Here is a 15,724-nt window from a genome sequence, read left to right on the forward strand (position 1 = left end):
TGCTCCAGCCAGATTGTCCTGGTTCTCATTCTCTCCAAGAGACTCCCCTGGGAGACTGTGCACTTGCTGTTGTTTCCTGTGTGGGGGACTCCCTTCCCCAAGATGTCAGCCTAGCCCCTTAGTTCACCTCCTTCAAGACTGCTCAAAGGCCACCTTTTAAAATTTGTAAACAAACACTCCCTATACTCCATCTATGCTTTATTTTCCTTAATTTAGTTTCTTATCCATCTCCTTCCACTAGAACTTGAGCTTCCTGAGGGCAAGGATTCTGTCTATTTTGTTTACTTCTGTATCACCAAGGCCTAGAACAATGGTAGGTATTCAAAACAATAAAACACTGGCCGCAAATAAAAACAATATTCTACAAATAAAACAATATTTGTAGAATATTAAAGAAATTAAAGAATTTTTATTCTGATTATTTCAAGTAATGTCCTCAATTCTGCTTCCGGCCCTTCAGTTTCTGGTGATGCTTTCTCCCATCCCCAATTCTCATACTGCTATCTTTGAAAAATAAGCTCAGAAGTAAAAAAACAGATTCACAAACTTGGCATGCATTTATGAAAAGCATTATCGAAGTTTAGAAGATAAAAGATGTTGAGATTTTTGGAGATAATTGACAAAGATTAAGGACAGATACGGTCCTTTAAGTCAGCTGATTGAAAGTGAAAACTTTAACTTCATAAAAAGTGTGAGCACAAGTGTGTTTAAGGGAGCTAAGAGGGCAGATGATTAAAGGCTCTCAAATGCTGAACGTACACTTTTGGAACAAGAGTACAGAGAAGTGGGTGAGGGAGAGCTCACCAAACCTACAGATGCTTCCTGTGTGTTTCAGAGTATGCTAGAATAGTCAGGGAAGTGTGGCATTCAGCAATTCAGAAGCAAGTTAGAAATTCAAAACTTCATAGCAAAAACGTTGGAAAAGACATTTTACAATATAGTTTAAAATAAACCATGCTCAGATTCACACAGGGAATTGAGGAGTGGTGTTTATACTAGGAGGGGGTTCATATTCTTCATGTACACCCACGACACAGAGCAATCTAGATAAGTACTTTTTCCTTAGCAAGAGGGATTTTCCTTCAAGTTTGGAGGCTTTTTAGTTCAAGGGATTGCCCTCTCTTTAGAGAGAGGCTGCTGCTGCTGCAGAACCATCGTGACTTCCAGGGGGTTCCAGTCTGTCTACCTGGAGGAATGAAGGGCAAGGGCAAACCTTGCTTCTAGGGATCACTTTTTAAATCTGGAAGAAAAAAATTACAACAAAAACTTGAATTCTAAACATATTTCACCTCTAAAAAGGGCTACCAAAGGCCCAAGATTGCTAAATTGTTGCTGCAGATATCTAATCTTAGGTAGGTTCTGACTTTGACTTTAAGTAAGTCATTTAGGTAAAGCCAGTACCTCCTAGCAAACTCCTTCCCTGACATTCTCTCTAATTCTCTCTTCTGTAATTCTCTCTTGCCAGAATCCTTCACTGGATACTAAAGGGGAAGAATGACTGTTTAATTCCCTCATGTGCAGGGGGTAAGCTCCCACGTCTGCAAGGTCAGGGATTTGGGGAGGCACTGCATCCAGACCTGAAAGTCTTTTAGAATTTAATTTTAAAGATTGCACGTAAAATACCAAATGGCTCTCTATGCATTTTGTTTCTCAATATAAAGCTCTAATTTTACAAAGAAGCTTTCCTCCCCTCCCCCCGCCCCAGTTGTAGAAAAACATTCAAAGTTATTGCTTCAACAGTGACGTGTTAATTGCACCATAGCACCAGGTCTTCTGAGGAAAAACAACTGGGCAAATGCTGGAGTTACCCAAACTTTCCCTAAACTCAAATCTGTTCCACCTGAAGCAACGTTGTCCATTTGTTTAAACACATAGAACTCTTTTAGGTCAAATGAGAACTTTTCACAACAGTGGGCATGAATGAATGAATGAATGAATGAATGAATGAATGAATGAAGTCAGCAATTCCATTTACCTTCTCTAGAGGACTTTTCCGGCTTTTTGTTTTGGGCTTTCCTAGTTCTCTCTTTTTCTAGATATTTGCTGGACAGTGTCACTAGAGTAGGAAGAGAAAGAAAATCATGGCTTTTTGACAGTTAGAATGAAAACTTCCTCCCTTGAGAAAGTTCCTCCAAGAGGGTCCAAGTTCCTCAAGAATCCAGAGCCTGGAGTCTCAGGTGGGTGTGAGGGAGCCACCTGCAATGGCAGGTTACCCCTTTCCACTTCCCTCTCTGACACTTCCTTCCTCCCTGGGCAATGGACAGCACCCCACTCCCCCACTGCCCTTCTTCCAGGGAGCCTGACCCTCCTGAACCTCCCACAGGGCAGCCCCAAGAGGTCTCCTGCACTCTGTGTTGTCACCCACTTCCTTCCTTTACTGTCTTCTTGATCTTCTGGGCAACTCAGAGAAAAAGGTCCTGATGCTACAAGTCCATTGTTTGCCCTGCAACCGTGGGATTTACTAGAATCTTTTACGATGTGCTTTCCAAGCCTCCAACTCAGCTTTGGACAAAACAAAGATGGAAGAAAGGTTCTGAGCTCGATTATCCTTATCAGTATGATTAAAACACTCAGCCCAAGTTGTGATTTTAGGGAAACTTTTCACTTACCTGGTGTTTAATGTTGACCCATGTGACTATTGCCCATTTAAAAATCTAAATTTAAAAACCGCATTTGGGGAGTGAGGAAGAGATGGGAGACAAGGATGACTCCCATAGGGAGATGGTAACTGGGAATGGGACTGCAGGGCGAAGAACAGGTTCTGAATGTCCACTTTTGAGCCCTCCCTGAAGATTCAGACCTACGTAGGTCTGATACCAGAGCTTTTATTTATGATTAGGAGTCTAGTCAAAAAATGTCAGTTTCCCCATACCAGCTGAGTTCATTCCCATGGTCTTTTTTCCACATCCTCTGAAGCTGGAGCAAAAATTCTACTCCAATAATGAGTCAAACTCCCCATGTATAGACAAACAGTATGTCAGATCTCAGTGGAAAAAATTCTATTTTTAGTTCCTCTGAGATACCTATTATGTTGTTTCCTTTTAAACATCACTAAACTGAAGATTTAACTTATTTCTCCCCATTTATTAAAACCACATCTCAAATCTGCTTCCCCTTTCATTTTTAAATTAAGTTTCTAATTTATTTCTCACACCATTTCTTTTTTCTCTTATTCATTCGTTCATTCATTCACTCAACTCATATAGAGAGAGAGGGTGCCTTTCAAAATTTCAAGCAAAGTACAAGGTGTTGTGGCACTGTAATATTGAATCAGAGGTTACCCCAAAAACTAACTAGTACGGAGATTAGGAAATATGTACTAAGTAACTACGTAATACAGGATAGAACATCCGATGTGGAGGAATTCAGGAAAGCTTCATGGTCTTGACAAATAGATTTTAGATATGCAGATGTAAGATTTCAAGAAGGCTTTCTTAGTCTGCTTGGATTGCCGTAACAAAATATCATAGACTGGGTTGCTTAAACAACAGATTTATTTTCTCACAATTCTGGAGAGTCGAGGTCTCAGATCAAAGTCCTGCAGGGTTAGTTTCTGGTGAGCACTCTCTTCCGGGTTTGCATTCAGCTCTTTGTCCTCACACCGCCTTGCCTTTCCTCTGAGCCCGTGCTTGGAGAGAGAATACAAGCTCTCTGGTGTCTCTTCTTATAAAGACACTAATCCTTTTGGCTCAGGACCCCATCTTTATGATCTCATTTAACCTTAATTACTTCCTTAGAGGCCCATCTCCAAATATAGCCACACTGGGGGGTTAGGGCTTCAGCATATGACTTTGGGGTGGGGACACAAATATTCAGTCTATGACAAAAGGATTCTAATGGAGGAAAGAGAAGGAGGAGGAAAAGGCATTCCAATGGAGAGAAAAGGGTGAGGTGAGATTGGAAAGGGAGCAGCATTTTTGGAACACCATGTGTTCGAATTTGGTTCCTTGAAGAGCAACAACAAGAATAATGTTGGAAAGTCGGTTGGGACTGGTTCGTGGTGGGTTGATTGCCAAGTTTAGGAGTTCAGATTTCATTCAGTAGGCACTGAGGAGCTATAAAAAGTTCTAAGTAGAAGAGCTGTGTACTAGGAAGATTAACTGCTAGGGGGCAGTGCAGTGATGCTGGGCCCTGCCATTTAGGAATTTACGGAACTTCTGCCACTCCACATGGAAAAACACCTTCATGGTTCACAAATCACTTTCTCATATCCTTCCTTGAGCTGACCTTCACAGTTAGGACTATGGGATACACCACTTCTTCAGCCACTTCTAAGACAAAGAAACAGAGATAACTATCTCATGCCACAGGAGCACCAGAAAACAGAGAAGAGACACCACACCCTCAGTCCAGGAAGCACACCTGAATCACAACTACTGCCACTGTGGTCTATACGGTAAGCATGAATCTCAGAGTGAACATAAGGTTTCCCAAGATGACCTAAAATCCTGATCGTAGCTCAGATTTCCTGATATATTTTTTAAACTTTAAAAAAAATTTTGATATAATAAACATATGTAAAAGTGCATAAAACACAAATGTATAATAGCTCACTATACAACTTATCATCTAAAACAGAACTCATTTGAGATGAAAAATGGTTCTATTAATAATTAACCTAGTTTAAGGCTTAAACTGGGACAGTCCCAGGCAAAGATTATATTCACTTTATAATCATTTATAACAGTAAAGGAACCGCCCCTAGTCGAGCAAACCCCTAGGTATCCCTCTTGGATCATATGCCTCTCCTCCACCCTAGATGTAACCACCATCCTTACTGTTATAGTAATCATTTCCCTTTTTATTTCTATATTTTTAAATTTAGGAATTCCCCAAAAGAGAGAAAGGGCAAACCTTGTAATACAGTGGTACAGGGGTCAGAAGACCTAGTTCTAGTTTTGGCTCTAACCCTTAGATAGTACTCCCATCGTGCAAGTCATTTAAATATCCTCAGCCTTGGTTTTCTCTTCTGTAATGTTAGCAAAAATCAGCATCGTGAGGGGGTGCTAAGGGAGTTATTTTCAGTCACGAAATAACTTGGGGTATTCGGCTCGGTTTATGAATCCTCATCACCATGAGAAATCACCATTTTTAGAGGGTTGCATGGACTTTGTGGGCTTCTGATACATTATTTAAAAGCGAAAATAAAAATATTTCCTTCACAACATTTCACTGGTTAGATCCCATTGAAAGGAATAATAAGGTTAATAAGAAAAAGAAAATAAGGACAGTTAATAAAAGATTAACTACTAAGCCAAGAAGCCACACAAGTCCTTCTGCCCTTGCTGTGCAAACCTTTCCTCTTTAGCGACTTGACATTTTGAGGATTTGCTTTCCAGAGGATGCCCATTTAATATTCACAAAGAAAGTTATGTGATGGAAGCTTGTTAACTCTGAGAACAGAGAATAAACTGTCCAAGCCACCTCACCTGACACAATTAGGCTCTGAGTCATATGTCAAATTACCATAAGCAGCTCCAGCACTCTCTGTGTCCCCCCTGCGACATCCCTGCAAAGCTCCAGGTGACTTTTTTGGCTTCTGCTTGTAATAAATTAAATATGTAAGTAAGAGGCATAGATTAAGCCATCGACCTTCCATCATTGGAACTATAATAAAATTTTTTCAAAAACCTCACTTATAACTCTGATAAAACCGTGCTAACTCTAGTCCGAGAACAGGGCCACGAACTCAAAAGATTAATGAAGTTGACTGGGCAGGGATGATAGAAAAGGGACACGCCCTGCCTGACGGGAGAACCGTTACGAACCCTGGCCATGACAGCTGTGGCCGAAATGCGGGCTCAATGATGCCAGCATTTCCGATTTTTTAAGAGAAGCCAGAAATTCATATTTCATGTAAAATCTTCTGATTTATAAATGTGTGCAACTAATTCAGTTTTAAAAATTCTGTTATTGATCTGGAATCTAGACCCTTAAATCTGTTTCTAAGCCTGAAAGGGAACTTAGAGTAATGAGTTCAACACCCTCATTTTACAGATGGGAAAAGTGAACCCTAAAGTAAACAACTGATTTTCCTACAGGCAGGTAATGAGTTCGGCAGCAGAGCCAGGTCTAGAAAGATCTGCGTCCTGCCTGACTTTTCATTCCATGAATGAGAAAGTTAATGGCTTTAGGCCTAAGGGATTTTTGTTGTTGTTGTTGGTTTGTTTTTTTGTGCTAAACTTTTTATTTTATATTTTCTTTTCTATTTTTATTTTTATGGTGACATTGGTTAACAAAATCCAATAAGTTTCAGCTGTACACTTTAACAGTAAGGCATGTATATGTTTACACTGTGTATTCACCTCCCATAGTTAGATTTCTTTCTGCAAATTTGACACATATTTGACCCCCTTTATCCCATCTATCTTCCCCCTCCCACCTCCCCTCTGGTGACCACTAGTCTATTGACCATAAGTCTCTGTTTGTTTGTCCTGTTCATTTGTTGCTTTTAGGTTTATATCCCACATATAAGTGATGTGATGTTCAACTTTTTCTGTCTGGCTTATTTCACTTAGCATGATTATCTCGAGGTCCATCTATGTTGTCGCAAATGGCAATATTTCATCTCTTCTTAGGCTAAGTAATATTCCATTGTATATAAGCCTAGTTTTAACAGTTAGTAGATCCAAGTCTGGCTTACAGCGCACCCAGAACATTATCAGTTTATCATTTGTTTTTATTCTTTCTGGCTTCTGGACAACGTATGTGAGGCATTGTGCTATTATATGAGGCTATAGAGTAGTATAAGGGCAGGGCGTTTTTGTTCTAAATTGATTTTCCCCTCACCTGGAGCATAGCACTGCCGCATGGCTCTACCACATGAAAGGAGGGGCTAGCATGTTCCTGTAGGGGAACAGGATGGTCGTCAGTCCAAGACAAGCAAGGCTCACTCAGCAGGAGAAGACTAAGTACAAAACTTACATTCACATAACACTCCCATTAACCTCAGTGGGAGTTGTGCTTACAGGAATTGCAGGATCAGCAGTTGAATGGAGACTGGAATGAAGCCGTAAAGCTCAAGTCATAGGTTATTATTAGGATTGTTTAATTCTAGCCTCATATTTGCAAAAGATTTCATTTTTATAATTGAGTGAGATCTCTTTTACAGACACTTAGGGTAGAGTCTTCAAAGGAACCCTTGTTTAGACTCAAATTGTGTGCAGTTGAAGAAACTTGGCAAATTGCAGAAGTTAGGATAGGTGCCAACGAAGTTTAGAAAATATGCTTAGCTATTTTTGTCCCATTGGCCCACAGGTTTCATAATATTCCATTGTTAGTGATCTGTGCCTAGGATAGTACCTCGTACACTTAAGTATGTATTTAATTAATATTTAGTGAGAAAATGAAATAATGGATGGATAGGTTCACGATCCTTGCCAAACTGATTTAGCGGATCTCCCAACCTAATAAGGCAGAATTAGTGACTACTTTGGCTGCTTCCTTGGAGCCATCCAAGGAAAGAATTCGAGGAGCAGGTTCTGCTGCTATTTTGGCACAGACCCACACCCGTTTTAGCTATGCACGGCTGGAGGTGCTGAGGGTGGAAATGGGGGTCCCTGTTCAGGCTATTGCAGGGCCTCTCCCAGTAAGTAACCTGAAAAGCCTCAGCAGGCTTCCATGATTTTTAAATAAATCACCCCCTGCCCCACGATAATGGACTGAAAATACTGTATTTGATATAATAATCAATTAAGAGAAAAATCTGCTGCTTGAACTCTTAAAGTTCAGTATCTTTTGAAAAGGCTTATGACTAGGGAAGAATTAGGCCCCATTTTTGTGTCTCTGCTGTTAGGGAACATGTTAAAATGCATAAAGTGATGGCAAAAGGTTACGAAGTGTATAATCTAGGTTCTAGGTAAATGGATAGTTGCCATAATTCTTTAAAACTTTTCTGTATATTTGAAAAAACTGTCATAACAAAACATTGGGGGGAAAGTTGCCTGCTGTCAAAAGAGCTACAGGCAGCCTCCTCAACCACGCTCTGACAGCAAAAGAGGCACTAGTCTTCAGCTGGTCCTGACATCACATACCGGTAAGAACCATCTAGATCTAAACTAATAATAATCTAAATAAGGTACCACGTGTTCTTCAAGAAATTTCACACTGTCGAGGGAACAAACGCACAGAGATGTTAAATGATGTTCTCAAGGCCAAAATGCTAAGCAGCAGAGTTGAGAGGGGGGGGAAAATACATTTGGCATCAATTTTTAGCTCTTAATCATCATTCCATATTGCCTCTCACTCTCGAAGGAGAGCTATCCTCTCTTATAAGGGTTTTACATTCCTAGTTGTATATTACACCTATTTTAAATATTTAAATAATTATTTATGGCATTTTTTTTCTGGGCAAAACATATCCACTTTAATTTTATATTGTCTAATACATATCTTTTATAGATTCTAAGTCAAATACAATTCTTACAATGTATATTTTTGTTGGAAAGTCATGTATAAAATACGTTATTAGGAAAAGAACAACGTGAATCTCTATATTCTGGCCCAATCTTATCATTCAGCATCTTTTTTGGGGAACTAAGAGTTCAGAATGACAAGTGAAAGGCTAATACCTCCTTCCCCTAAATTCAGAAGAGCTTATAAGCCAAATAATCAGAAAACCTTTCTTCTCATCATTTCCTCTCTAGTAGGACAACCTTGAGCTCATGGATAGTGAAGTATGCTTAACCCCAGCTATACCATTTTAACTAATGCTGCCATTAAATTAGGTTATGACTGGGTAAATATTGAACTCTAAAATCAAGAAAGCACTGTTTTCTTGAACTCTCAATATTGAACTCTAAAATCAAGAAAGCACTGTTTAGAATCAGTGCTTAAAAGATATCACCCAGTCCTTCCTTTGGTCTGTAGTAGTAAGTCAGAGTCGAGCTGAATCCATTAGTAATCTGAGAATTTCTCCATTTTTAACAGCTGTGTTAAAAGAGAAGTCCATCTCTGTAGAATCCATCCTGATGTTTCACAAGGCCTAAACATTCTCATACCCCTAATAAAAAAAAAATCTCTTGGGCCATGCCAGTTCCCCCTGGTGTTTGCGCACTGAGCTCAGGGCAACTGGCCGAAATTTTCTAATTAAAACTCTTCATTACTTGAAGGTTGTTACTAAGAAATGAACTAGCAACTTCCCATGGCAAGGAGCATCTTTCCATGTCCTCCAACGAAGTCTTCAAGTACAACTGGACTTCAGTTTATTTAATCATACTTGAAATCCTCCTTAATGTTCTTAATTTCTAATGATGTAATCTGCCTGGCAATATTCCTTAATCTTCTTTAACTATGAAAACTAGAACTAAATCTAATACTTTCCTAAGGTACCTTATAAAGGAAAAGAAAACCCACCAATCTCCCAGCTCTTCTTTTAAAAATTATCAAACTCTTTTCTTGATCTGGTTAGAATTTACTATAGTAATCATTATGTTGCTATTTATTAGGATGACCTGAGGTCAAAAAATTTGCTAATTATTCATTACTTTTCTACATTCAATCTTTAAAGAGTATTTGGTTTAAAAGATCAGTTAAGAGCACTCCTACCAAATTTCTTTTGGCATGATTAGCACAATTTCAGTAGGAACTTTGTTTAATGATCAAACATGCTAAAAAGTCTAAAAGTTGCTATGCAGGTCAGAATGAAGATGTTTTTCCTGAGACTCTGCCAAGTCTCACTTCTGAGGCCTTTCCTGCCCCAGTGGTCAAGACTGCTTTGCAGTTCCATTTATGACCACTAGGTGGCACCAGAACATTGACTTAGTTGAGAGAGAAAAATTGCTTAACAAGTCCTTAGGTGATTTGCTGTGAATCCTTCATTAATACCTTCTAAAATTAATTCATTTCTTTTTATCAGTGATCTAGAATGTGGTGGCTTTTTGCCATTTATCCTTTCTTATGGTCTGTGTCACAGGGAAGAGCAGGTTAAACGACATGTGTAACTCATTCCTTAGCCTCCAGCCCAATGTCTTCAGGCTAGCTATAGTTTTAGCAGCTATTTTTGTGTGTCACGGCAGCCTCTAGCAACACTGGGGGAACATCTGGACTTCATATTGTCAGACTCTTCTGCAAGCTTGAATGGATCAGTGATTAGAATCTGTCAAAAGGCAAATAAAAATGAAAGGACAAGTTAAAGGTATTTTGGTTTAATTTAATTGATTTACATAGAAGGGAGATAAAATTTTACAGTTGCTTGGGGTCCTGGGAGTTGCATCAGCCATTCAGTTATAAAAGTGGCTGCCTTTCTCTGAAGATTTTAATCAAGTTATTCTTTTGGAACTGAGATAGTTACATGCTGAAACTTCTTCCCGTCCCGTACTCTAACCTCCAGGAACACATGTGCAAGACAAGGTAAAGCCCAGATACCAGGGCCATCATTAGCAATCGCCGATGTTAAGATGTTGAGATTGCCAATAGCCAGCAAGATCTCAGCGCGTAGTGAGTGGAGTTTTCAAAAGAAAAGATGGCAGTCTTTACTTTTCCTCCTGCCATCTCCAAATGGGATGCCTCAAACGGCAGTGACAGTGGGGCCAATGAAAAACCAGGCACGAAGGTAAGAAATCAAGAGCGTGAACAAGCCACCTTAAGTAATGAAAATGAATTCATTAAACATATATTTATACTCTTACTATTTGTTGGTCTCTGCAAACAGAGGCGTATACAAGAGAGGCACAGACTCTACGTTTATGAATGACAGTCCATGGCCCATTCCCTTTAACTGAAATAACTTACTGATGGCCTTGGCCTCTGGATCTGGGCTTCCTAACAGGCAGATGAGCATCCAACAGGGACTCCCCAAGCCTAAAAGAGGGCTGGTGATGCCGGCTGGTGATGCCAGGCCTTCACATTCATTGTATTTCTTCTTCTCAATGCACTGGAATTCCTGGTCAGAAGAGTTAGCTTCTCCTCTTCTTTACCCAGGAAAATGATTTTCTTTACTCTTCTTCCCACTCCACATCCTTTCTACTAATAGAAGATAGAGATATTAAATCACTTCCAAATGTATCCTCCCAGCCCTAAAAAAAATCTCGAGACTTAAAAGAAATAAAAGGTGAGACATCAATAAGCAGTCCTTTCCAGCACCAAAATCCTGTGATTCTATGACAAGTACAAATACGGAGAGGTAGTACAGCATACTGGGCAAGAATATCAGCTCTGGAAAAATACGTGGGTTCAAATTCATCACTTTCGAGCTGTGTGACCTTAGATTAGTAAATCAATCTCTCTGAGCCTCTATTTCTTCATCTATAAAATGAGGATAATAAGATTTATTGTGAAGACTAAATGACATGGTGCCTTAGACATAGTACCTGTTCAATAGAGGTCCCCTGTATCACTACTACTGTTGCTTGTGTCATGTTAATTGAAGCCAGACAATACATAGCATGAATCCTAGTCTTGTCATTTCAGATGGTACAGTGTTACGATAATATAGTTTTGAATGGCAAAATATACATTGCTTGTCAGGATTTTAAAAGGAGGAGGAGGAGAGAGAAGAAAGAAGAGAAAAAGAAGGACTCTCGAAACAGTCATCATGGAGTCAGTCCTCAAAAGAGACTTCATCTTTCATTCCTCTCTCTCTCTTGCAACAACCAATGGGAAGATGTAAGTACGAGCACGTCCCTGCACGCTGCCTGTCTGCACTGTACTTGAGGGTTTATCATAAAAGTCTGCCATAAAAAAGATATAAGCGTCCTCCCCCAAGGGCACAAGGGCATATTTCTAGGACATACCAGCTGTTTCATCCTTTAAATCTTCCTTCAGTGTCAGTTATTCCTATTTCAAGAACTTGGAACTGCTCTAAAGACATTGGCACATCTGCAGGCTGAAAAAAATAAGGCAGAATAGAAGGGGGACTGTTGGGATAAACCAATTCGAATACATATAATGTTACAATCCATATCTGAGGCTTCAAGAATCATCCACTGGGGGTCTTAGAACATATCCCTCTTGGATAAGTGGTGGGGGGGACCGCCATATAGGTAAATGTATAATATTCACATGGAACAGGTCTTTCTAATCATAACATCAAAAGCAGAAACTATAAAGGAAATTACTACATAAAAATTGAAACTGTCTATCCAGGGAAAAAAGCAAATCAAAGATAAAAGACATACTGAGAAACATATAATAGACAATATATATTGCAACATATAATAGACAATTTCTTAAAGAGCAATAAAAAAGTAAATATCGCTCTAATGGAAAATGGTTAAAGGAATCATATAGGAAGTTCACAATAGATGAAATATAATTAGTCAATAGATATATCAAAAAGTTCAATATAAGCAAAACAAAACAACAAATTATTTTCTGCCTATCAGACAAGGAAAGATTTTTTAAAAGAATACTTAATATTAGTAAGAGTACAGGGAAAAGTTATTCTCATACATTGTGAGTAGGCATATAGACTGGTACAATCTCCCTGGAGGGCAATTTGACTATCTCTGTTAAAAGATTTAAAAATAGGTATGTTTAATTTGAATAATTTTTTTCCAAGTAGCTCTTAACCTTTTTTGTATCTGGACCTCTCTGAGAATCTGATGAAAGTAATAGACCCCTTCCTGAGAAAATACACACATACACATATAATTTTAAGGAGTTCACGGATGCTCAAATGTCCGTTCACAGATGCAGCAAGTCAGGAATCTCTGATTCACTGTCAGAATTGAAAAAATGAAGTTATGAAATTAATTCAAATAATTTTATAGATACGAATATGCTAGAAATAATTTATGATGACCAACTAGAAGAATAATGATCTGTTTCTTGCCTTAGCGGTCTGTGGCAAACATAATGACTTTTTAAATGGTTCTCTGAGGGTCGAGAATTGAAAACAAGCCTTTGATTCTAAAGCAACTTCTCTCCAATTGGTCTGATCAGAAGATCTTGGTCAGATGGTGAATTCTTCAGATTGCTGCTGTTTCCTTGTTCACTTTGACAATTTCTCCCACCTGAAAGGTGCATGAAAAACACATTTTAAGAAATGCCACTTTAGCCTCAATACAAGAAAAACACCCAGAAGTTTTACTATTGAGTGGCATTTCAGGATAAAAGACAACACTTTCTGACATGGAATTCACTCGTGTTCAGACCTAGCTGTCAGTTTCATGCTTATTTCTGGATAGAACTGACTAGTGTCATAATCAGCAAGAAAGGACACTCATTGCTGCTCAGAGGCAACTATAGAAATCCACTGGTCTCTGAGCTTCATCTTATTCATCACTAAAATGAGGGCTTTGGACTAGTGGTTTTTAAAGTGTATTTCCATTAGTCCCAGGGTGCCTGGGAAGTGTGTAAGGGGCCCATGCCTTGGGAACCAGGAGTGAGCACAGGAGATTCTGATCTATACAACCCCTGCTCTGATCAGATAAACTCTGCTTTTATCCCTTCATATATTGAGGTTATGTAAAGCAATGCTTGACACAGAGTAAATACTGTTTTAAATAAGACTTTGCTTTAAAAAATAATTTAGCTATTAAAAATGTTTTTTTGAAAGCCACTAGGCCAGAGCAATGGGTTCAAAAGCCCTTCCCTCTCCAATTCTGTGACTCTTTTGGATCAGGCAGTACATCATGGGGCAGTGTATTGGTGAAAAGCATTAATGGGTTCACTGCACCAGGAAGTATTTAAGAAATTTGAAGATGTTATCTGAACAAAAAAAAAAAAAAATGAAGGAAATAGAAAATCCTCTCATCTTGGAAAAAAAATAACTCAGTATCTTCTCTTTACTGAGTTCCCATGTACGAATGTATGTACAAATGTTTTGTTACATTATTGCTAACCTTTATAAAAATTCTGCAAAGTAGGTATTATCCCTGCTTTTACACTGGAGCAAATTGTATCTCGAAGAATTTTGGTTACTTATTCAAGTTGACCCAAGTAATAAATAATAGAGCCAGAATTCGAAACCAGGTATCTGATTCCAAAGCCTGCACTTTTCCATTTTAAGGAAACAAAACCTACTCTACAAAGAATAGTAGAAATGTCACCACTAAATGTGTCACCATTAAACACAACAATTCCTTAATTCTGTGATACAATTAAACAACTGAAATACTATTATGCAGTACTCTGATTTTTTTTCCATTCTGCTTTTCTATAATTCTATTAATCTGATGTCTGAATGATGCTTTTTATAAAACAAATAAAATTTCTCAGGTGTGGTAATGGTATTGTGGCTACTCAGGAGAATATTCTCAGGAGATGCATGCTGAAATATTTAAAGGTAAAATATCATAGTATCTGCAACTTACTTTCTTACTTTCAATGGTTCAGCGCGCGCGCGCGCGCACACACACACACACACACACACACACCCAAAAAGTGAGAAGCAATGCAAGGTTAAGAAAAGGTACTTGGAGTAAGGATAAAAACAGAAGTCATGAAATTTTTATTTACCTTAAATGTGAAATTTGCATCAAATATTGGTTCTTTTTATGTCCTGTGAGTCCTCCATTGTAAATAACTTGGCATCTTTTGTCTGGTCCTGTCTCAGAGAGCTTGAAGAGGCAAAATGTTCAGAAACAGAATGATGGTCACCTAAAAACAGAATTCTCATGGTTCATCTTTAGCACTCGAACAGCTATTGGGTTGTTCAGCAGATGAAGAGCATACATATTATAAAGATGATTTTCTTCTTTACATGCCATCAATTATCTTTCTAGGCACCTCATTCCATTTACTGAATAACTTCAAAGTGCATTATTAAATACCAAATTTTAGGAGATTGCCATTAAACAGGAGATAAACATGGAAGTTTCCAGATGACACAGTCTCCTTCAATGAGACTCAGTAGACATTTGCTAATCACTAAATCTGAACCATTCAGGGTATAATTATAATATTCCCTGCTGTTGTTTCTTACCGATCACTCTTTCTAGTTCCTCGTCGTGAATCATAATGAGACTGACAGTGACCAAACGTGGAAGGCAGAACCTAGATTTGGGGGCAAGGATGACAAGGTCCTTCCAGTACAAAGTATCACCTAGGCACTCACCTAAAAATAGAAAAATTGCAGACCAATCAATACAACTAGGTATTCAGGGAATTACTCTTCTACATAATTGATTAGGATATGGTATTAGTTAAAACATAGGTCCTAGAAATAGAGGACCACCTGAATATCCCCCCAAAGTCCAGAAAGTCAAGGTTAAAATTGAGTATGCTAGCTAATGATCTCTAGGAACCATTCTTCAGGACAGTCACCAATGTAGCGGTCCTATCCAGCTGCAATCAAAATATTCATGTATGTATTAGGTCACATTCTAGAAAGTAATATACTATGTAAGTAAAAAGGCATAAAAGAGAAATTACAAAATAGCTTGTTAGCTCCAGATTAATATCATAATGATCGGCTATTAGAACAACTATTAATGTTCATAAGGCATTTTACAGTTTTTTTATTACATCAACAAATTATAAACAATCTAAGTGATCAATGATAAAGAAATGGTCAAATAAAGTATAGGTCTGGTTGTATAACACAAACATTTAAAGCATATTTAAAATTTTCTAGGCTTAGGAAATATGCAAAATAAAATTAGAATACTAAGTTCTATAAGAAGCATGCCCCAATTTTATTACACACACACAGAAAGAAAAACTAAAAGGATATGTATTAAAATGTTAAAGAGGTTATTGCTGGGCTATATGATTAGTTGCAATTTCTTTTTCTTTTTTGGATTTTCCAACACTTTAACCATATTCATTTATTATTGTATAT

At 38.2% G+C, this 15,724-nt stretch overlaps 1 protein-coding gene across 1 annotated transcript in view; it reads right to left on the reverse strand.

Annotated features, from left to right (window-relative positions):
• Nucleotides 1–9,994: 9,994 nt before the first annotated feature.
• AS3MT (arsenite methyltransferase) overlaps nucleotides 9,995–15,724 on the reverse strand; it is a 10,694-nt gene continuing 4,964 nt past the window's right edge. The window contains 7 exon segments of the mRNA XM_025039141.1: nucleotides 9,995–10,096; nucleotides 10,629–10,641; nucleotides 12,860–12,914; nucleotides 12,917–12,953; nucleotides 14,401–14,438; nucleotides 14,441–14,515; nucleotides 14,867–14,998. Coding sequence (XP_024894909.1) covers nucleotides 9,995–10,096; nucleotides 10,629–10,641; nucleotides 12,860–12,914; nucleotides 12,917–12,953; nucleotides 14,401–14,438; nucleotides 14,441–14,515; nucleotides 14,867–14,998 — 452 coding nt within the window.

This window comes from Pteropus alecto, unplaced genomic scaffold (assembly GCF_000325575.1).
Source record: "Pteropus alecto unplaced genomic scaffold, ASM32557v1 scaffold177, whole genome shotgun sequence".
In the NCBI taxonomy this organism is placed as follows: domain Eukaryota; kingdom Metazoa; phylum Chordata; class Mammalia; order Chiroptera; family Pteropodidae; genus Pteropus; species Pteropus alecto.